General features: G+C 45.2%; 2 protein-coding genes across 5 annotated transcripts in view; both read right to left on the bottom strand.

Annotated features, from left to right (window-relative positions):
- Positions 1-11,761, bottom strand: part of lrrc31 (leucine rich repeat containing 31) — a 119,368-nt gene extending 107,607 nt beyond the window's left edge. For 2 of the 4 annotated variants that reach the window (XM_041209430.1, XM_041209467.1), the window contains exon 1: positions 11,586-11,761. The gene's annotated coding sequence lies outside the window, so the exon portion shown is untranslated. Of the gene's footprint in view, positions 1-10,517; positions 10,780-11,585 lie in introns of those variants that run through there. The other 2 variants (XM_041209450.1, XM_041209441.1) reach the window with 2 other exon arrangements.
- LOC121270382 (leucine-rich repeat-containing protein 34-like) overlaps positions 1-24,365 on the bottom strand; it is an 85,922-nt gene that overhangs the window by 12,659 nt on the left and 48,898 nt on the right. Inside the window, exons 8-9 of the mRNA XM_041175690.1 lie at positions 13,176-13,278; positions 11,586-11,877 (exon numbers count right to left, since the gene is read on the bottom strand). Coding sequence (XP_041031624.1) covers positions 11,586-11,877; positions 13,176-13,278 — 395 coding nt within the window. The remainder of the gene's footprint in view (positions 1-11,585; positions 11,878-13,175; positions 13,279-24,365) is intronic.

Genomic DNA, 24,365 nt, shown 5'->3' with positions numbered 1-24,365 from the left:
CCAACATTCATTCCCTCCACTACCAATGCACAGTAGCAGCAGTGTGAACCATCTACAAAATGCACTGCAGGAACTCACCAAGGCTCCTTAGGCAGCACCTTCCAAACCCACAACCACTACCATCTAGAAAGACAAGGGCAGCAGATAGATGGGAACACCACCATCTGCAAGTTCCCCTCCAAGTAACTCACCATCTGGACTTGGAAATATATCATCGTTCCTTCACTGTTGCTAGGTCAAAATCCTGGAACTCCCCTCCCTAATAGCGCTGTGGATATACCTACATCATATGGGCTGCAGCGGTTCAAGGCGGCAGCTCACCACCACCTTCTCAAGGGCAATTAGGGATGGGCAATAAATGCTGGCCTAGCCCTAGCCAGCATATACCACATCCCTTGAATAAGTAATAATAGAAAATTGGGTCAGAAGAATGAGGAGAGAGGACATAAAAAAAAGGTACAATTTTAAAAGAAATGCAGGAGCAGAGAGACCTGATGTGAATAAATCATTGAAGGTGGCAGGGCAGGTTGAGAAAGCAGTTAATAAATCTTATAGAATCTCAGGTTTTATAATAGGGGCACAGAGTACAAAAGCAAATAAGTTATGAACCTTCATAAACACTGGTTCAGCCTCAATGGGAAAGTTGTGAAGGGTTTAGAAAGGGCACAGAAAAGTTTCCCAAGAATGATTCCGAGGGCGAGAGACTTCCGTTATGTGGATACATTGGTGAAGCTGAGGCTGCTCTCCTTGGAGAAGAGACGGTTGAGAGGAGATTTCTTAGAGGTATTCAAAGTCATGAGGGTTCTGGATAGAGTAAATGGAGGGAAGCATTCCCATCGGCAGAAAGTCAAGACCCAAAGGTGATTAATTAAAGAACCACAGGTGACAGGAGGAAAAACTTCTTTAAGCAACAAGTGGTTTGGATATGGAATACGCTGCCTGAGTGTGTAGTGAAGACAGGTTCAATTGCGGTTTTCAAAAGGGAACTAGATAATTATCTGAAGAGAAAAGAATTTACAGGCCTACAGAAAAAAGGTGAAGGAGTGGGTCTAGCTGAGTTGCTGTTGCAGAAAACTGACACAGAGACAATGTGCTGAATGTCCTTCTGTGGCTGGAACCATTCTATGATTCTAATATAGATACATTCAAGGAACTTGATAAACACGGGAGGAAGAAAGAAGCTGAAGGTTACCCTGACAGCGTGATCAAGAAGGGTGGGAGGAGGATTGTGGGGAACATCAACACCAACATAAATGGCCTGTTCTTGTGCTGTAAATTCCACGTAAAGATGCCAGCAGGGAATACAAACACGAAAGTGTTTCACATCCTCAGGCCATCATCACTAAGGAGTTAATGTTCAATAGCCAAATGCAGCACTATGTTTGGGGATGTTGATGCTGCTTTAGATCCCAGGAACCTTGTGCTTCAGAAACCTGAAATGCCTGTTTATGAGAAAGCTGTGTGCTGGGAGTTAAGGTCTGTGTTTGTTTTTTAAATAGTCCGGGAGCTGTACAGGAAGGTAACTGCACATTTGACTCAGAGACATTCAGCAGCAGCAGCAAGAGTCCTGGGACCCTGGGCTCAGCCTTCAGTCTGCCATCACTTAACCTCCCCAGACTCCAGATTCATAAGGGGTACAATTCTAAAAGGGGTGCAGGAGCAGAGGGACCTGGGTATATATGTGTATAAGTTATTAAAGATGGCAGGACAGGTTAAGATAATTAGTAAAAGAAGCAAAAGTGATACAAGGAGAAACTTTTTTTTAAAAAAGTGAGTGGTTAGGGTCTGGAATGCACAGCCTGAGTGTGCGGTGGAGGCAGATTCAGCTTAAACATTCAAAATGGGAATTAGACTGCTATCTGAAGGGAAGAATGTGCAGGGTTACAGGGAGTAGGTGGGGAATGGTATTAGGTGAGTTGCTTATTTGCAGAGCTGGTGCAGACATGATGGGCCAAATGGCCTCCTTCTGCACAGAAAGAATTCTGTGATTCCATGACAGCACGATCAGTGTTACGGATCTAAGAGAAACTCAAGGGCTGGGGCTGGATGTGATGTTTGACCTGGAAGGGGTGAAAACAGAGGGTGAAGAACTGATAGCAAGACCATCATCATCAGTGCCAGTAACACCCAGATCTCGAATATCTAGAACATCTAGAACATTTTTGAAAAAGAGCGCAGATCTTGAAGGCGGGTCAATTGAAAAAGAGCGCGGAGAGCGTGGGGGGAGGTCATTTGAAAAGGAGCGCGGAGATTGAAAATAAAAGGAGGGGAAGCTGAAAAGGAATGGCCAGCGTGTGAGTGGCCCAGTGAAGGAGTGGAACTTTGAGGCTTTGGCTCGAGAGGCTTCGGCAAGCAGAGGTTGAGGACGAGCTTGTTCCCAGTGGGGTAAGGCCGGGAAAATTCCTTTCAGTAAATTAGGAGCGGGTATTGCAGTTGGGGCAGTCGAGTGCTCCGAATGCAGCATGTGGGAAGTCTGGGACAGCACAATTGTCCCTGATGACTACACCTGCAAAAGCTGCATCCAGCTGCAGCTCCTGAGAAGCCGAGTTAGGGAACTGGAGCTGGAGCAGGAGCTGGATGAACTTCGGGTCATTCGGGAGGCAGAGGCAGTAATAGACAGGAGTTTCAGGGAGACAGTCACCCCTAAAAGTCAGGAGGCAGGTAGCTGAGTGACTGTCAGGAGAGGGAAGGGGAATAGACAGAAAGAGCAGAGCACCCCTGTGGCCATTCCCATCAACAATAGGTATACCGTTTTGGATACTGTTGGTGGGGACGACCTACCAGGGACAAGTTGTAGTGGTCGCGTCTCTGGCACCGAGACTGGACCCTCAGCTCAGAAAGGAAGGAGGGAAAAGAGGAGAGCAGTAGTGATAGGGGATTCGATAGTTAGGAGGACACATAAGAGGTTCTGTGGGAGAGATCGAGAATCCCGGATGGTCTGTTGCCTCCCTGGTGCCAGGGTCCGCGATATCTCAGATTGAGTTCTCAGTATTCTCAGGAGGGAGGGTGTGCAGCCAGATGTCGTGGTCCATGTAGGGACCAATGACATGGATAGGAAGGAGGAGGAGGTCCTGCAAAGAGAGTTTAGGGAGTTAGGTGCTAAGTTGAAGGACAAGACCTCCAGGGTTATGATCTCAGGAGTGCTACCCGTGCCACGTGCTAGTGAGGCTAGAAATAGGAAGATAATGCAGCTAAATACATGGCTAAGGAGATGGTGCAGGAAGGAGAGCTACATGTTTCTGGACAATTGGGCTCTGTTCCAGGGAAGGTGGGACCTGTTCCGATGGGACCGTTTGCACCTGAACTGGAGGGGGACTAACGTCCCTGCGGGTAAGTTTGCTACTGCTGCTCCAGGGGGTTTAAACTAGATTTGCAGGGGGAGGGGAACCAGAGTGTTAGAGCAGATAGTGAGGTGTAGGAGGATAAAGGTCAAGCGAGGAATGCATGTATAGACGGAAATCAAAGGTTTGTACATGATAGAAATGTTCTCAGGTGCATCTATTTCAATGCAAGGTGTATTGTCAGAAAGGCAGATGATCTTAGGGCGTGGATTGGCACGTGAGATTACGACGTTATTGCTATTAGGGAGACTTGGTTGCAGGAGGGGCAGGACTGGCAGCTCAATGTTCCAGGGTTCCGTTGTTTCAGACGTGATAGAGGGGGAGGGATGAAAGGGGGAGGAGTGGCATTACTAGTCAGGGAAAATATTACAGCTGTGCATAAGCAGGACAGCCCAGAGGGCTCGTCTACAGAGGCCATGTGGGTAGAGCTGAGGAACAGGAAAGGTGTGACCACACTAATAGGTTTGTATTATAGACCGCCCAATAGTCAGAGAGAATTGGAGAAGCAAATCTGTAGAGAGATAGCAGACCGATGTGAGAAACAGAAAGTTGTGATAGTACGAGATTTTAACTTTCCACATATTGACTGGGATTCCCATACTGTAAAAGGGCTGGATGGCTTGGAGTTTGTCAAATGTGTTCAGGAAAGTTTTCTAAATCAATATATAGAGGTACCAACGAGAGAGGATGCAATACTTGATCTCCTATTAGGGAACCAGACAGGTCTGGTGACAGAAATATGTGTAGGTGAACATTTTGGGTCCAGTGACCACAATGTCATTAGTTTTAAGCTAATTATGGATAAGGATAGGTCTGGTCCTCGAGTTGAGATTCTAAATTGGAGAAAAGCCAATTTTGTGGAAATGAGATAGGATCTAGGAAGAGTGGATTGGGATAAGTTGTTTTCTGGCAAGGATGTGTTCAGTAAGTGGAAGGCATTCAAAGGTGAAATTTTGAGAGTGCAAAGTTTGCATGTTCCTGTCAGGATTAAAGGCAAAGTTAACAGGCATAGGGAAGCTTGGTTCTCAAGGGATATTGGTGATCTGGTTAAGAAGAAGAGAGAGGTGTATATCAGGTATAGGCAACAAGGAGCAAATGAGGTACTTGTAGAGTATAGAAAATGTAAGAAAATACTGAAGAAGGAAATCAGAAAGGCAAAAAGACATGAGTTTGCTTTGGCAGATAATGTGAAGGTAAACCCGAAGGGTTTCTACAAGTATATTAAGAGTAAAAGGATAGTAAGGGACACAATTGATCCCCTTGAAGATCAGAGTGGTCGTCTATGTGTGGAGCCTCACGAGATGGGGGAGATCTTAAACAGTTTTTTTGCATCAGTATTTACTCAAGAAACTGGCATCGTGTATAAGGAAGGAAGGGAAACAAGCTATAGTGTCATGGAACATATAGAGATTAAAGAGGAGAAGGTGCTTGCTGCCTTACAGCGAATAAAGGTAGATAGATCCCCCGGGCCTGACATGACATTCCCTTGGACCTTGAGGGACACTAGTGTAGAAATTGCAGGGGCCCTGGCAGAAATATTTAAAATGTCCTTAGCCATGGGTGAGGTGCCAGAGGATTGGAGGGTAGCTCATGTTGTTCCGTTGTTTAAAACAGGCTCCAAAAGTAAACCAGGTAATTACAGGCCAGTGAGCCTGACGTCAGTAGTAGGTAAATTATTGGAAGGTGTTCTGAGAGGCTGGATATATAATTATTTGGACAGCCAAGGGCTGATTAAGGATAGTCAGCCTGGCTTTGTGCGTGGTAGGTCGTGTTTAACGAACCCTGTAGTGTTTTTCGAGGAGGTTACCAAGAAAGTAGATGAAGGAAAGGCTGTGGATGTTGTCTACATGGACTTTAGTAAGGCCTTTGACAAGATCCCACATGGGAGGTTAGTTCAGAAGTTCAGACACTTGATATCCATGGAGAGGTTGTAAACTGGATTCAAAATTGGCTGTGTGGGAGAAGACAGAGAGTGGTAGTGGATGATTGCTTCTCAGACTGGAGGTCTGTGACTAGTGGTGTGCCTCAGGGATCTGTGCTGGGACCATTGTTGTTTGTTGTCTATATCAATGATTTGGATGATAATTTGGTGAATTGGATCAGCAAGTTTGCTGATAACACTAAGATTGGAGACGTTGTGGACAGCGAGGAAGGCTTTCAAAGCTTGCAGAGAGATCTGGACCAATTGGAAAAATGGGCCAGAAAATGGCAGATGGAATTTAATGCGGAAAAGTGTGAGGTGTTACATTTTGGAAGGTCAAACCAAGGTAGGACATACACAGTAAATGGTAGGGCACTGAGGAGTGCGGAGGAACAAAGGGATCTGGGAGTTCAGATCCATAGTTCCCTGAAAGTGGCATCACAGGTAGGCAAGCTTGTAAAGAAAGCTTTTGGCATACTGGCTTTCATAAATCAAAGTATTGAGTATAGGAGTTGGGATATTATGGTGAGGTTGTAAAAGACATTGGTGAGGCCAACTTTGAAGTATTGTGTGCAGCTCTGGTCGCCTAACTACAGGAAGGATATCAGTAAGATTGAGAGAGTGCAGAGAAGATTTACTAGGATGTTGCCGGGTCTTAAGGAGTTGAGTTACAGGGAAAGATTAAATAGGTTAGGACTTTATTCCTTGGAACGTAGAAGAATGAGGGGAGATTTTATAGAAGTTTACAAAATTTTGAAGGGTATAGACAGAGTAAATGCGAGTAGGCTCTTTCCACTTAGATTAGGAGAGATAAACACGAGAGGACATGGCTTTAGGGTGAAAGGGGAAAGGTTTAGGGGGAACATTGGGGGAACTTCTTCACTCAGAGAGTGGTGTGAGTGTGGAACGAGCTACCATCTGACGTGGTAATTGCGGGTTCTTGCTTAAGTTTTAAGAATAAATTAGATAAATACATGGATGGGAGAGGTCTGGAGGGTTATGGACTAGGTGCAGGTCAATGGGTGTAGTGGAATAATATTTTGGCACAGACTAGAAGGGCTGAATGGCCTGTTTTCTGTGTTTTAGTGTTCTATGGTTCTATCTAGGGGTTAGGAGATCCAGGGGAATATGCAGGAAAAGTAGTTGGAAACACAAGAGGGATCCTAGTTTTGTTTACTGACTAAGTGGAGCCGGTTGCAAATACAAAAGGAAAGATATGATAAAATAATGAATATTGTAAATAAATGTAAATAACCAAGTAACTCGCCTGTGATCTAGCTTTGCTCACACAGCCTTTTCTCTTGAAAGTTTCTTTTAAACGTACAGGAAACGTGGACGCTGGCGTTTGCTCATGTGTATGTGCCTGGGCGCACACAGAAGACATGGTAAAGAATCACATTGTGACCCAACGGGTCTGTCCCCACCTGGGTTGGTACGTCAGTGGATGATGACAGGATGGTTCAAGGAGACAGTGTTGTAATGATTCCTCAAATGATAAAGATTGTTTGGCAGTCCTCAAAGTGGGGAAGCGGGTTCATTGTGTAGAACTACAGCCGCAATCACTAATTTTTGTAATTTTATTTTTGTTTCACTTTTGACTTTTAAGTCAACCTGCAATGAACCTTACTTTGTAGACATTGATCCAAACCTAGCTGTGATTGTGCTTTGATCAATTAATCAATAATAATCAGAAATGATGTGTTTTCCCAAGACTTTGTTGACTATATTGGCCATGCACAGTGGTTTTTTGGTCTATATCTGTTTTCCCACTAGACTACTAAAATAAGAGTTACTTTTTTATTTAACAGAAGCCCTTACTTACTGTATTTGACCCTAATGACCCCTAAACTACACACCAAGACAATGAGTGGCCTTCCATGGGGTGGTCATCAGGAGATGGAGTTTGATTGATGACAGATAGGAAGACACCTCCAAAAGGTGTGCAAACAACTCATATTGCGAAGTCTACATGGCCTTACAGTGCCCATGAGAAATTGATAAGCTCTGAGAGTTGTTCTGAGAAAGTCTGAAACAGGCCTCGAAAGGCTAGAACGGAGCCAGATATTTGACTTAAAGAGACGCTACTTCCAGGACTCAGGGCTGCAGCTGGAGTGCAATGGTCACCCACTGAAAACTGCGGAGTGACTGGCCGCAGAGTCCAGCCCTATACAGTTACTCAGAAACTTGGTAATGTATGTATCAAGGGGAATCTTTATCAATTTAGCATCATGTCATATAACAGACTAAGTTGGGGTTTTTGGGGAGCTATTGTTGAACAGACCAACTTGGGGTTATTGTTTATGCTTTAAACAAAAATCTGTGTATAAATGGTCCATTTTGGATCAAGACAGCCAAAGGGTGGCTTAGGATTCCATGGGGTTGGGATCACAGGAAAACTAAACAGGAACAGGAAAAGAATGCACCCCAAAAGGTGAATACGAGAGGGGGTCCCGAACACCAGAGGGAGCTGAGATGGCAGGAGGAGGTGCAGAGCAAATAACATATAAAGGGAAACAGTTTAGAGGATCTTAATTTCACAGGCAGGTAGTTTAAAGGAAATGAGGTATTCTCTGATCAAACTTATTGTTGATATGGGCTTACCAGTGACCAGATCTGAGGTGGTGTTCAGGTAGAGCTCCAGCCAGATGAAGAATTTTGTGTGAACTGGGGAGTCTTTACAACCATGTCAGGTGCAAGAAACCTACCAAAAAATGGGGGGTGGTGAACGCCTCTACAACAGCTGCAAGAAATGACATGTGCATCATGTACCGCTCATGGTTAATTGATCAGACTGGGGAAAATTTAGAGAAAATTGTGATGGGGGGTGGGGGTGATACCGTTATGGAATAGGGATAGAGAATTAAGAACATAAAAAATAGGAACAGGGATAGACCATTCGGCCCCTCGAGCCTGCTCCGCCAACCAATAAGATCATGGCTAATCTTCTTGTGTTTTGTTTTCTGGATTCCCAACTAACCGCCGATAACCTTTGATTCCCTTGCCTAACAAGAATATGTCTACCTCCACCTTAAAAACATTCACTGACTCCCCCTCCACCACCTTCTGAGGAAGAGAGTTCCAAAATAGCACAACCCTCAGAAAAAAAATTCTCTTCATTTCTGTCCTAAAAGGACCACCCTTAATTTCAAAACAGTGTCTCCTAGTTCTGGACTCACCCACAAGAGGAAACATCCTTTCCACATCCACCTTGTCAAGGCCTTCAGGATCTTGTGTACTTCAGTCAAATCACCCCTCACTCTTCTAAACTCCAGTGGAAACAAGCCCAGTCTGTCCAACCTTTGCTCATTAAGACAGCCCACTCATTCCAGGTATCAATCTGGTAAACCTCCTCTGAACCGCCTCCAATGTACTTACATCCTTCCTTAAACAAGGAGACCAAAACTGCACACAGTATGTGAGATGTGATCTCACCAATGCCCTGTATAACTGAAGCACAATGTTCCTACATTTATGTTCAATTCCTCTCATTATAAAGGGTAGCATTCCATTAGCCTTCTATTGCCCAAAATAGCATTACTTTAGCCAAAACTTGCATCAATATGGAAACAGTACAACCATGTGGTAACTCAGGGGCCTAATACAGGTCTATTCTGTGTTTCTGAACTGTACAAAAACTAATTCAACTGTGTTGTAATTTATTTCCTGCCCTCCACCTGATTCCACACCATTCCCACTTTAATGGGTGGAGAATATTGGGGTGGTTGGGGATGGTGTGTTAGCAAAATACCAGGATATTACATGGTCAACTTGGAAGATTACATGTACAGAGTTAGTTTGGAGGGATATAGGGAATAGGGCAGTTTATGGTGTGTCTGTAACAAATAAAGCAACAGCAGCAATCAACCTGTGGCTTTAATGTGACTAATGTAAGTTGTACCATGGAAGGTGCGGGTCTGTTTTCCTGATACCCAGGTTGCTTATGTTGGGGAGGGAGAATATTGCATCACTACTCAAGAGAAAAAGTTTGTAAATGGCCATGGGTCGGTGTGTCACATTACTCAGGTTACTTTGTTTTCCCAGATAGACCAGTCGGGTTGGGAACCCATGAGTTGGTCAATACTTACCATCACAATATGACAGAGTTGAGACCGGAGGATGAACTCCGAGTAATCCACAAAAATATGTGGAAAGGTTTGGCTATCCCTCTGCTCTCTGAAAACCTAAAGGAATTTTGCAAAAAATATAACAATCCAGGAGAATGTACAAATTATAGAAGTTAATTCAGGAAAAGGTGGTGGGAAACATTTTGGAATTTTGGGGCAAATATTCAGATCCATCCACAGGTCCACATTATCTCTCATATCTTGGTGATGGGACAATTAATAATTGTCATTTACTTATTACACTTCTCCTTCAAATGCCTGAGGCATAGGAGAGAGCAAAGAATGATGAGATTATTCCAGGGTAGGGGACCAAACAATCAATTAATATACATGAGATAATGTGATTAATGAATTATGCATTTAAAGGGTGGATGCTGCAAAGGGGAACCTACTCTACACAATGTTTTTCAGCTCTTTGCTTGCAATAGTTTTGCTGAATTTCAGTTTGTGAATTAACTCTTATCAAATTGGAAAATGTGTTTGCTACAGATGGAAACTGGGACTTGGTGATTTGGTGTGTGGAGTTTGACAAAGGGTGACAGTAGAAGATAACTGACGAAAGAGGCTAAGCTTGATGGGAAAAATAGGACAATATTGTAAAGGTGCAGTGCGAACTGGTTCTGCAAAAGGTTAATGGTGACCTTTGACAGCACAATCTTATGACACAAGTAGAAGTGATAAATTGATATCGAATAGTTCAGCAGAGTGTGACTAGAGAAGGGGAAGAATCAACTTTTATTAATTCAGGCAATTGAAGTCAAAGAGAACAAGAGTTTGACCTTTGTCTTGGAACATGATTTTGCCCACTATTGTGTCAAGATAAGGGTGAAAAGAGCCACAGTGGAGACACAAGCCAGAAGTAACTATATTAGCAGCGTTCACTATGTCAGCTAAATAATGATACTTGCTAGCTAGTGAGGTCTACAGCCAAACTGTATGAAAGTGTGCACTTGAAGGCCACAGACACTACCAGTCAGGAAGAGAGTGGCCTAGACACTCACTGAAGACATGAAAAGAACTTGTTCAGCAGACGGACCACCCGAGAGCTCTTACATGTCGGACTCCCCACAGAAAGTTAATGCTTGCCCAGTCTAAATACCCCTTTTAATAGCATTAATAGGTCGTAATTACCGTCAAACAATCTCTCTCTGGTACTGAAAATCAACTATTACAATTGTGGAATCCCATTCCTGCAGCTCTTACTTGGCATTTGAGGTTGTTTTTTCTTCTTTGCCTCTTTTTTCCTCCCTCTTAATCCAATCTTTTTATCTCGATATTTCACTTTCTGAACCTGATTTGGATTAAATTCACTTCGAAATTACTCTTCCTGTTCAGACCCTGCGTATTAATCATTCTCTCAGGTTTCCTGTAGAGGATGCTACGCCCTTTGACTCTCTCACTTGGCAGCAACTTCCAGTGCAACAAGATCGGAATTTAATTTAATTGAATTTACCCCGCCCCAAGGCGGGTGTTACAGAAAAGTCCGACCCAAATTACTCAGATGCTGCTCAAGGTCCAATCTTTTGCTAACAAATTAAAGGAAGATTCATCTGGCTCCACCTCTACAACTGGAGCAGACGCATCATTGTCTCCATTTAGAATTAATGCCCCTTCATATTTCATCCCAGGTAACAACAAAATCTCAATCATTTTTGTTTAAATTGCTACATTCCGTTCAAATCAAATCGTCTATTACTCACTGAAAGGAAAAGCAGCCAATCCGACAGTGAGGTGACTCTGAAATTATTAACACAAATTTTTCCTCTTTAGGACCAAACCCCATGATTCCCATTGAAGTTTCTGATTGGAACTGGCTGTTGCTTCACAATCCGCGTCTTCCCAGGAGCGGGACAGATTCAACCTCAACAAAACAGGGATAAGAATAAACAGAATTACCTGGACAAACTCAGCAGGTCTGGCAGCATTGGCAGAGAAGAAAAGAGTTGACATTTCGAGTCCTCATGACCCTTCGACAGACTCGAAACGTCAACTCTTTTCTCCGCCGATGCTGCCAGACCTGCTGAGTTTTTCCAGGTAATTCTGTTTTTGTTTTGGATTTCCAGCATCCGCAGTTTTTTGCTTTTATAAGAATAAACATTTGTGTTTAGTGTCAACACGTTGTCTGAGGGGCTCTGACGTCACTAAAGTTCCTTCCCCCCTCGACATTAAAATTAAAACAAACCAGGAAAATCCACTCACCTGTTCCCGAGCCACAAAATACCAGGAGCGAATGTTCCAGATCCTGACCTGAACCCCGAGTCCGGAGCCGGGACCCGGGAGCCGGAGCCGGAGCCGGAGTTGGATCCGGGAGTTGGAGCCGGAGCCGGAGCCGGAGTTGGATCCGGGAGTTGGAGCCGGAGCCGGGGGAAGTTATCGGCCCGGAAACCGGAGTGAAAGTTGGGAGCTGAGTTGACGGGAAGGAATCAGCTGCTTCCAGAGAACAAGCTGCCGAAGGAGAGTCAGCAAAGCTCACTTTCAATTCTTCACATTTCTACCCGATTAAAGAGACAACAGCCAAATAAGTCTAGCAGCGCCCCCACCCACCCCCGAGATTGACAAAGATGTCATGGATAAAAGGACAAAGGGGTGTTAATGGTAGTGATACTGGCTAAAGGAGGTACTGATAGTGGCATTAAGGTCAGAAAGCAGAATGTGATAATAGCAGGACAAGGGTAAGCACTCTGGAAAGAGCAACATGAACAAGTGACAGATGGTCCTAGTGGGGGTGGGGTGGGGTGGGGGGAGGGGGGGGTGGTGGGAAAAAAGATTGAAAATAGAATAAAACAATGAATAAAAATAAATAAAAAGTGAATAAAAATATTGAAAAAAGAGGATTAAAAATGGGTGGGGATGGAGGAGAGAGTTCATGATCTAAAGTTGTTGAACTCAATATTCAGTCCGGACGGCTGTAAAGTGCCTAGTCGGAAGATGAGGTGCTGTTCCTTCAGTTTGCGTTGAGCTTCACTGGAACATTGCAGCAGGCCAAGGATGGACATGTGGGCGTGAGAGCAGGGTGGAGTGTTGAAATGGCAAGCGACAGGGAGGTCTGGGTCATGTTTGCGGTCAAACCGAAAGTGTTCCTCACCCCTTTTTTCAATGTTTATTTCTATTTTTTTTGTTTTTTTAATTGTTTATCCACATTTTATTTATTTTCATTATTATTCATCTTTTTGTTTTGAAAGCCTATCAAGAACACATTCATAATCTGTCACATTCTTCTACAGCTCCCAGGACATCTCTAGCTCCAGGCTGGCCTGTTTTCTTAGTCAGACTCTCTTTCAGACATTCCCTAGCATATGCCAATGCCACTGAAACCCCTGGCTTCAATTAATAACTACTCCACACATTTAACTACAAACTAAGACTGTTGCTTCTCAAATTTCAAGCCAATGACATCTCAATTACTGTGAATCCCACTTCTGGCGCCAGTATGTCAGTCACCATCAACTAATGCATCCTCCATGACAACGCCTCTAACAGTCAGAGTCCACTTGCCAACCAGTCAGCACCCTCTTCTCATACAGCATAAATTGTTGTTCCCTTTACATTGTAACCCTTGTGAATTGTCCTGATGAGTGCAAGATGAAAAGCTTCAGCAAAAAGAGTCTTTGTTCCACAATAATCCTATCTCATTGCACGATACCAGGCCTGGTATAGTCTGCTCTCTGGTGGCTCCAGAACGTGCTGTTCTAAGAAACTGTTCAATGAATTCTTCATCTAGGCTATCTTTGCCCATCTGATTTTTCCAGTCTATATGTAGATTAAAATCCCCAATGATTCTTGTAATACTTTTCTGACAAGCTTCGAGTCCATATGACTCTTCTTCAGAGCTAGCTCAGATTTCCGGCACCTGCAGTATTTTGTTTTCATGCTTTTACAATTTTTGAATCCACTTTAATAAACAGTTTGAATATGTTTATTATTAAAAAGATTATACTTGTAATCCTGTATAATTTATTTAATGATATTGAATATCTTTGTCTCAACCTAGGGAAATTCTGATTTCGAACTCAACCCTTATGTCCCAAGGTGGCTGACTGGCTGTGACTGTAAACTATGCCATCTTTTTAAGACAATTCTAGCTGAACTCAAACAAGCTTCCATTGTTTATTATTGCCTACAAAAACAAGTTTATTAATAAGTCTTTATCAAACTTAAGAATTATTGAAGGCTATGTTTGATGTTTACTTGCCTGGAATATGCAAGTAGCTGGCTGGTTGGCTACTCTCCAACAATAAGGCAACCCAATAACTTATGAGTTTCCACACTTTCTATGTCTAGCTTGGACTAGCTTTTTGGCAATGATTCAAATGCTGTGCAATGTCCTTTAATTTTTTGCTTATTAATCCAATTAACACCCAATTAATACTTCTTTCTTAATTAAAAGAGTTATTTCCTTTATACTCCATGCACTCAGATATAGAGTCTTTAATTTTGTTCTTTTATTATTTTTGTAATGTCTAGCCTTATCTGCTGATTTACCCTTAGATTTCTGCTCTTTGTCCCTTCCTGTGATGGTTTGCTTATCATTTCCCATTTTAGTACCTATTTCTCTTGCCTTGTCTCTACTCTTTGGTTTACCACATCTTCTCAAATTTGATCCCTTGCCCCCACTATTTAGTTTAAAATCCTCTCTACTTCCCTAGTTATGCAGCTCGCTAGATCACCGGCCCCAACATGATTCAGGTGCAGACCATCCCAACGATATAGATACCACTTGTCCCAGTACTGGTGCCAGTGCCCCATGAAACGGAATCAACTTCTCCCACACCAGTCTTTGAGCCATGCATTCATGTCTCTAGTCTTATTCATCCTATACCAATTTGCACATGGCTCCAGAGATTATTACCTTTGAGGTTGTGCTTCTTAATTTGGTGCTGAGCTCCTCATACTGACAATACAGAACATCTTTCCTCATCCTGACTGTGTCATTGGTACCAACATGGACCACAACAACTGGATCCTCCCCCTCCCACTGTATGTTCCACTCCAGTCCTTAGCAGATGGCCCAAACCCTAGCACCAGGCAAGCAGCACAGCTGTCTGAGCTCTCACGCTTTTCTACAGAGAATAGTGTCAATCCCCCTCACTATACTGTCCCCTACCACCAATACATTCCTTTTTGCTCCCCCACTTGAAAGGCTTCCTGTACCATGGTGCCATGGTCAGTTTGCTCATCCACCCTGCAGCCCCCACTCTCATCCAAACAAGCTGAAGGAACCTCATATCTGTTGCACAATTGCAGGGGCTCACACTCCTGCACTCCTACCCTCCTGCACTGGGAGGGGGAGGATCCAGTTGTTGTGATCCATGTTGGTACCAATGACACAGTCAGAATGAGGAAAGATGTTCTGTATTATCAGTATGAGGAGCTCAGCACCAAATTAAGAAGCACAACCTCAAAGGTAATAATCTCTGGATTTACCTGCCTCAGCTGCAGTCACAGCCTCCTGTCCCTGACCATGACCTAAGTGGCATGACTGCCTCCAGGTACAAGATATCCAGATAACTTTCCCCCTCCCTGATGTGTTGCAGTTTTAAGAAGCTTTTTGCCTCTATCCTCCATTATGTCCACAGCTGGTGTTTAACTGCAGCACAAACCAAATCCCAGAGGGAAACTTAGTTTATGGGCCACACACTTTTTTTTTGGTCATCTGTTAATGAGAAGACGATGGATCGATCTCAGCAGTAAGAGGACAGAAACACTATTGGGTTTTTAAAAATTAAAATAAAAGTTTTAACAAGAAAGAAAAGAAAATGTAAGTTCACAAAATTACAGTTACACAATTATAGTGCCCTTGTTCAGAGGGCATTTAAGAGTCACCCACATTGCTGTGGGTCTGGAGTCACATGTAGGCCAGACCAGGTAAGGGCAGCAGATTTCCTTTCCTAAAGGGCATTAGTGAACCAGATGGGTTTTTACAACAATTGACAATGATTTTGTGGTTACTATCAGAAATTTAGGCCGGGATTTTCCGTGCCCAGTGTCAGGTGTGTTCGATGGCATGAGTGGACAATATGGCACGATCACAATGGTGTGAACCCAGGTTGCGATCGTCCACTCAGCCTGCCAATGGGAGGCCACATTTCCCACCATCAGGAACCTCATTGTAATACATCTGCATATCATTATAAGGCCAGCCTGCCGGACTCATCCCTCCCAGCTGGATCATCCACCCACATTGGTGGGAAAACACACCAACGTATTTCATAAGCAACATGGACCTGGCAGGCTGCACTTGCTCACCTACCTTGCTTCAATCAACACTCAGTCATCAGCGCCAGGCTTCACACACAGCACCACATCACATTTAGGGGGGCTCACGGGCAGGTCTCTACCTACCAGACCAGCCATAAGGCGGGGGGGGCTTTTCAACGGCTGCGGGGCTAGGTCTTGCTTGGGGAAGGGGGAGAAGTGGCCTCAGGCAAGGGAAGAGGCTGCAGGGTCAGGGCTGTACTGGGGAAGGAGGGTATCTCAGGGTGTGTGTTGGGGACATGTTGATCTGTCCAAGTAGCCTCAAGATGATGAGGGCTGAGGAGGCAGCCTCCAGAGGAGATGAGGCCAGATGGAGATGTGAGGATGTGTGTGAGACAGTGAGTGGTGATGTCCCTTGAGCTGGCAGTGAGTGAGATGCCAGTGAATGTGTGATGGGTTTGAGTGTGTGAGTTTAGAGTGATGAGATGGTTGCCTCACCCTGGTGGCTTGGATGAGATCTTTCATCCTCTGCCTGCATTGGATGGCCAACCTCTTCTGTACAACATTGGCACTGACCACCACTGCCACTACCTCCCAAGCCTGGTTGGTCAGGCTATTCTCCATCCTGTGGCCGGAGCAGGGGTAGAGGACATCACGGCATCTAAATGGTGTTACAGTAACACCGTCAATAAACCTGGGAGCTGCAGTCTTGCCTTTCGTGGACATCTTCCCTGCAGTAGTCGTGGGCTGGAAGCAGTGAGGTGTTTGCGCATGGTTGCCCTTTAAATATGGCGTCCGGCATAATGAAGTGGCGAGGTGATGGCGTGGTGAGCGAATGAGAGCCCGCCCACCATGGAAATGGCCTGTTTCTGGGGAAAGTATAATTAATGCGGCGGGTTTGGGATGATACAGCATGAAAACTGCCATTGCGGCCAGTGGGTAAAATGTCATTTTCCACCCTTAATTCCAGATTTTTATTGAATTCAAATTTCACCATCTGCTATGGAGAGATTTTGAACCCTGACCTGGAGCTTTATCCTGGGTCTCTAGAATACCAGTGCAGTGATAATACCACCATGCCACCTCCTCCAGCTATCACACAAGGCAGACTGCTGTAGCTTCAATAAAGGTGTACCATATGACCTTTACCCTCTTCCACTTTGCTATGGAATTCACTTCTGAATAAAACTGCTTGCTGCAGCACCAGGCTTCTCAACAGCTCCAGCTACCTCCAGCCATCAACAGCTTACCCGCTATCCAGCTCAATAGCTATAGTACCTATCCACACTAACTCTAATGCAGCTTTTTCCTCTTTCATCTCAGTCCCATTGTTCTCACACCCTTTGAAACTCAAACCCTTCCAAATATAAGATCTTTCATGTTTCCTTGCCTTTGGGACAATAAAGATATAGGGTGGAATTGTCCCAGGTTTGTACTAAACCAGTAGCGGGCAGATAAAAGAACGTTTCACCCACTGGCCACTATGGCAGTTTTCACACTGCATCGTCTCAAACTCACCGCATTCCTGGGGATCACGCCGTTTCCATGGCGGGCAGGCTCTCCTTCACTCACCACGCCATCACCTCACCGCTTCATCACGCTGGGCGCCATATTTAAAGTGCAGCTGCGCGCACACCTCTCAGCGCTTCCAGCCCACAACTGCTGCACAGAAGACATGGCCCTGAAAAGCAAAAAGGCTGCAGCCCCCAGGTTCAATGACGTGTCCCTCGAGCGCATTTTGGACGCTGTGATGTCCTCTACCCCTGCTCTGGACACGGGAGGGGCAGCAACATCACTAATCTGGCTTGGGGGCAGTGGCAGTGGTGGTCAGCGCCAACACCCTGTAAAAGAGGACAGCCACCCCATGCCACAAGAGGATAGATGATCTCCTCCGTTCCACCAGGGTAAGTCACTCTTTTCATCACTCTCAACTCTCAACACAGCACACACCCACAGGGATATCTCACTCATTGCCGGTTTAAGGGACATCAGCATTCACTCTCTCACACACACCGTCATTGCCCTCATCACGTCCATGGGACCACTCACCACCTGCACAAGTATACTTATCATATAGCCTGGCGGGCGTCCTGCTTACACTCTCTCCACCTCTAACCATGCAGGACAAGCTGGCACACAACAAGAGGGAGAGGTCACAGACTGGTGGTGGAATCAAGTTCCTCATGGACTTTGAAAACAGAGCCATCCAGCTGGCCAGCGATGACCAGGACCGGTCCTGTGCTGACAGTGAGGTCGACGCTGCTCTACCAAGTGAGGATCCAGCAGAGCAACATCCATCAGACAACCATGCTTTGAGTGATGTGTCCTCTTTCACAGGCCACTGCCATGCACTAATTATCTCCCCTTGCTTCCGCAGGCACATCTGGGAAACAGCTGGAGTCCATGAACCAGGGCCTCCAATCAAGCCCCAAGAAACCTCAGAAATCAGGAGTTACCCTCCCTGAAGTCCCATCTCAGCACTCACTCACACCCTCCACCAGCGCAGAGACGCACACCTCGATGGGATCTAGCTTTAGAGTAGCCTCGGGATCACAGTCTGGTGAGTTCATCGCACTGTGATCCACAGCAGGCGGAGGCAGGGACTTCCCAGGTCCCCGGCACTCAGATGACTGCTGGAGGCCAGAACATTGCCGAGTCCGAGGCAGATGACGAGCCTCTGGACTCAGTCATGTCACAGTTGCTCGAGCTGCTAAGACAAGCTCGGGAACATCAGGAAGGGATGCCCGCTGCACTCCTCAGATTGCACAATGGAGGAGCCTGTCCACTTTCAGTCTGAGGTGATAGTGCCAGCATTGCCAACACACCGAGGTCAACACTGGCAGGATGGTGGACGCCATGGATACCTTGGTCCAGGACATCAGTCCTGCACTGCTGTGCGGGCTTAACTCCATTGCTGATGCCATAGTTGGCCTCCAACAGTGTGTAAACGAGGGGGGTTCTGGGCAGCTCGATCTCACTCCAGCTACCCCTGCTCCTCAAGGAGTCAGCCAGGGGCCCCCGAGCCCCATAGGGAGGAGGATCAGCAGGTGCGCACTCCAGGGCCATCTGACTCCCCTCTTCCTGTGACCTCAGCAGCTATGAATGGCGTTGGGCACTGACCATCGCTGCCAACCACCTCACAAGCTGGATCTATGCTGTTCTTGTCTATCCTGTGGCCAAAGTGGGGGTAGAGGACATCCCAACGAGCCTCCACGGCATCCAAAAGTCACTCGAGAGATGCATCACTGAACCTGGGGGCTACAGCCTTCTTCAGTTTCAGGGCCATGTCCTCTGTGCAGCAGTCATGAGCTGGAAGTGCTGAGATGTGCGCTTGCAGCTGACCTTTAAACATGGTGCTCGGTGTGATGCAGCGGTGAGGTGATGGTGGGCGGGAGAATGACAGCATACCCACCATGGAAACAGCGCATTTCCTGGGAGTGCATAAATAATGAGGCAGGTTTGGGACAATATGGCATGAAAACCTGCCCTCATGGACAGCGGGTAAAACATTGTTTTACGCATCCACTATCCCACTTAATGCAAATTTGGGAAAAATCTGTCCCATGAATTGATCACATCAATAAACCAGTAAACCCCCATGAATCCACCCGCGTAATCCTCCAGTCTCTACTCTTCCGTGGGCCAAGAATAAAAAACACAGCCTTGCGATGTTATCCTTGCTTCTCCCAAGATGACAATGAATTTTTGAACTTTTAAGAACTAATTGCTTGCTACCTTTTCATGATGGACTGAATGGCCTCTGTGCCTTAACTTTCCTATGGTTCTCTTTGGAGTGTATGGGCTAGATTTTATGTTCATCAGGCAGGCATGCACCAGACCGATCGGGCGTAACATAGTACACGATGACACCAGGCAAGCGTCTCCATGTCATCGTGCACTCCGAGATATTTCAATCAGCGAGAGTCATTGTGGAGACAAGATCTCGCCTTCACATTGAGGATACCCTCCAGCATGTTGTGTGGCACTACCACCGTGCTAAATGGGATGGATTTCGAACAGATCTAGCAGCTCAAGACTGGGCATCCATGAGGCGCTGTGGGCCATCAGCAGCAGCAGAATTGTATTTGAACACAATCTGTAACCTCATGGCCCGGCATATCCCCCACTCTACCATTACCATCAAGCCAGGGGATTAACCCTGGTTCAATGAAGAGTGCAGGAGGACATGCCAGAAGCTGCACCATGCATACCTAAAAATGAGGTGTCAATCTGGTGAAGCTATAACACAGGACTACTTGTGTGCCAAACAGCATAAGCAGCAAGTGATAGACAGAGCTAAGCAACCCCACAACCAACAGATCAGATCTAAGCTCTGCAGTCCTGCCACATCCAGTCGTGAATGGTGGTGGACAATAAAACAATTCACTGGAGGAGATGTCTCCACAAATATCCCCATCCTCAATTATGGGGGAACCCAGCACATCAGTGCAAGAGATAAGGCTGAAGAATTTGCTACAATCTTCAGCTAGAAGTGTCAAGTGGATGATCCATCTCGGTCTCCTCCGGAGGTCCCCAGCATCACAGATGCCAGTCTTAAGCCAATTTGATTCACTCCACATTATATCAAGAAACGGCTGAAGGCGCTAGATAGTGCAAAGGCTACGGGTCCTGCCAATTTTCCGGCAATAGTACTGAGGACTTATGCTCCAGAACTTGCTGCGCCTCTAGCCAAGTTGTTCCAGTACAGCTACAACACTGGCATATACCCAGCTATGTGGAAAATTGCCCAGGTATGTCCTGTGCTCAAAAAGCAGGACAAATCCAACCCGGTCAATTACTGCCCCATTAGTCTACACTGGATCATCAGTAAAGTAATGGAAGGGGTCATCAACCGTGCTATCAAGCGGCACTTGCTTAGCAATAACCAGCTCACTGACACCCAGTTTGAGTTCCGCCAGGGCCACTCAGCTCCTGACCTCATTACAGCCTTGGTTCAAACATGGACAAATAGCTGAACTCCTGAGGTGAGGTGAGAGTGACTGCCCTTGACATCAAGGCAGCATTTGACTGAGTGTGACATCAAGGAGCCCTAGCAAAACTGGAGTCAATGGGAATCAGGAGGAAAACTCTCTGCTGGTTGGAGTCATACCTTAGTACAAAGGGAGATGGTTGTGGTTGTTGGAGGTCAGTCATCTCAGCTCCAGGACATCACTGCAGGAGTTCCTCAGGGTAGTGTCCTCGGCCCAACCATCTTCAGCTGCTTCATCAATGACCTTCCTTCCATCATAAGGTCAGAAGTGGGGATGTTCACTGATGATTGCACAATGTTCAGCACCATTCGTGACTCAGAATCACAGAACCTTAATGGCACAGAAGGAGGCCATTCACCCCATCACATCTGCACTGGCTCTCTAAATGAGTATTAGGACCTAGTGCCATTGCCCTGCCTTTCCCCATATCTTTGCACATTGTTTCTATTCAAATAATCATCTAACATCCTCTTGAATGGCTCAACTGAACCTGCCTCCACCACACTTCCAGGCAGTGCATTCCAGACCCAAACCACTCATTGTGTGAAAAAGTTTTTTCTCACATCACACTTGCTTTTTACAAATCACTTTAAATCTGTGCCCTCTCGTTCTTGATCCTTTTATAAGTAGGAACAGCTTCTCCCTTTCTACTCGGTCCAGCTCCTTCATGATTTTGAACATCTCTATCAAATCTCCTCTTAGCCTTCTCCTCTCCAAGGAGAACACTCCCAACCTTTCCAATCTATCCTCATAGCTGAAGTTTCTTATCCCTGGAACCATTCTTGTAAACTTCTTCTGTACTCTCTCCAGTGTGTTCACATCCCTCCCATAATATGGTGCATAGAACTGTACACAATATTCCAGCTGAGATCTAACGAGGGTCTTATATAAATTCAGCATAACCTCCTTGCTCTTGTATCTATTCCCCTATTAATAAAGCCCAGGATACTATATGCTTTATTAACTGTTCTCTCCACCTGTCCTACCATCTTCAATGATCTATGCACATATACACACAAGCCTTTCTGCTCCTGCACTCCCTTCAAAACTTCACTCCTTCTTTTATATTGCCTGTCTATGTTCTTCCTACCAAAATGTATCATCTGACTCTTCTGCGCATTGAATCTGCTCACTCCAATTTGTCTTTATCCTCTTAAAGTTCCACACGGTCCTCCTCATAGTTCACAACATTCCCAAGCTTTGTATCATTCGCAAACTTTGAAATTGTCCTCTGCACATCAAGATCTAGATTGTTAATATATGTCAGGAAAAGCAAGGGTCCCAAAATTGTCCCTTGGGGAACTCCACTACAAACATTCCTCCAGCCTGAAGAATGTCCGTTGACCATTATCTTATTTCCGCATTGCTACTGTCCTTTTTATTCCATGGGCAATAACTTTTCTCACAAGTCTGTTGTGTGGCACTGTGTCAAATCCTTTTCAAAGTCCATGTACATCACATCAACAGCATTAACCTCATCGACCTTCTCTGTTACCTCTTCAAAAAGCTCCAGCAAGTTAGTTAAACATGATTTTCCCTTTTGAAATCCACGCTGGCTCTTACTTATCAACCAATATTTTACCATGTGACTACTAATTCTATCATGAATAATTGTTTCTAGAATCTTGCCCAACAATGAAGTTAAACTGACTGGTCTGTAATTGCTGGGCTTATCCTTACAACCTTTTTTGAACAAGGGCATAATGTTTGCAACTCTCCAGTTCTCTGGCACCACCCCCGAGTCTAGGGAAGACTGAAAAATTATGGCCGGTGCCCCTCCAATTTCTACTCTCACTTCCAACAATCTCCTTGAATGCATCTCATCCAGTCCAAATGCCTTGTCAACTTTAAGTACTAACAGTCTATTCAACCCTTCCTACATATCAATTTTGAACACTTCTAGTGACAGCGTTTCCTCATCATGGCCTGGGAAGCAACTACTTTCTTGGTAAAGATGGATGCAAAGTATTCATTTAATATCTCAGCCATGGCCCCTTTGTCCATGTGTAAATTTACTTTTAGGTCCCTAATCGGTCCTACTCCTCCTTTTACTCCCCCTATTACTATTTATATGCCTATAGAAGACTTTGGGATTCCCCCTTATGTTGGCTGCGAGTCTTTTCTCATAATCCCTCTTCGCTTCTCTAATATGCTTTCTCACCTCCCCTCTGAACCTTCTGTGTTCCTCTTGGTTCAAAATTATATTTTCTACCTGACACCTGTCATAAGTGCACTTTTTCTTCTTTATCTTAATTTCAATCTCCTTTTCCATCCAGGGAGCTCTGGATTTATTTGCCCTGCCTTCCCCTTTTGATAGAATATACCTGGACTGTGCCCTAACCAATTCTTTTGAAGGTAGCCCATTGTTCAGCTACAGTTTTTCCTGCCAATCTTTCATTCCAGTCTATCTGGCCCAGCTCCGTTCTTGCCCCATCGAAGTCGGCTCTCATCCTGTTAATTATTTTTACTGTGGATTGCCTATCGTCCTTTTCTATCATCAGCCTAAGATGTGCAATATAATGATCACTGTCTCCTAAATGTTCCCCCACTGACACTTGATCTATTTGGCCCATCTCATTTCCAAGAATCAGGTCCAAAAGTGTGTCTTGTTGGATTGGACACATACTGCTGTAGGAAATTTTCTTCAATGCAATTGAGGGACTTTGGCCCTCTCCACCCTTTACACTACCACTGTCCCAGTCTACATTGGGATAATTAAAGGCCCCCATTATAACTACTCTATTATGCCTGCATCTCTAATTTCCCTGCAGATTTGTTCTTCTATGTCCTTCTCACTAGTTGGTGATCTATAGACTGCACCGAGCAATGTAATCACACCCTTTTTGTTCCTTAGCTCTGGCCAAATTGAGTCTGCCCTCGAACCCTCTGGGACATCCTCTTTCTCCAGCACTGCAATCCACTCCTTAGCCAATACCGCCACTCCTCCTCCTTTCCTATCTCTGCTCAACACCTTGTACCTGGGAATATTTAACACCCAGTTCTGCCCTTCTATGAGCCAGGTTCTGTTATCACCACAACATCATATTTCCACATGGCAATCTGCACCTGTAACTCCCCAATCTTATTTACTATAGTCCGTGCATTCACATACATGCATAGTAACCCTGATTTAGATTTTGTTACTTTCCCCCTTACCCCAACTTTACTTATTAACTTAATAAACTCTATACTGGTGCTATCTGGCCCTCCCAGTGTTTTGTGCACCTTGATATTCCTCTAATATTTTTCTTGGTTCCCACACCCCTTCCAAATTAGTTTAAAGTTCTCCCAACAGCACTAGCAAAATGTCCCGCAGGGAACTCAGTCCCTGCTCTGATCAGGAGCAACCTGCCCGGATTGTACAGGTGCCATCTCCCCAGAACCAGTCCCAGTGTCCCAGAAATCTAAAACCCTCCCTCCTGCACTGTCTTTCCAGCCACACATTAATCTGTCCTATCCTCCTATTTCTGTACTCACTGACACGTGGCACTGGGAGCCATCTGGAGATCACCCATTTGAGGTCCTGCTTGCTAATTTTCTACCTAGCTCTCTAAATTCTGATTGCAGGACCACACCCCCCTTCCTACCTAAGTCATTGTTACCAATGTGGACCATGACCTCTGGCTGATCTCCCTCCCCCAGAAGGATGTCCTGCAGCCGCTCGGTGACATCCTTGACCCTGGCACCAGGGAGACAACATACCATCCTGGAGTCACATCTACAGCACAGAAACACCTGTCTGTTCCCCTAACCAATGAATCCCCTATCACTATGGCTCTTCCTTTCTTCTTCC

Source organism: Carcharodon carcharias, chromosome 2, assembly GCF_017639515.1.
Source record: "Carcharodon carcharias isolate sCarCar2 chromosome 2, sCarCar2.pri, whole genome shotgun sequence".
Lineage (NCBI taxonomy): Eukaryota > Metazoa > Chordata > Chondrichthyes > Lamniformes > Lamnidae > Carcharodon > Carcharodon carcharias.
The sequence above is the reverse complement of the archived record's forward strand: the minus strand, read 5'-3'. Positions and strand labels throughout refer to the sequence as shown.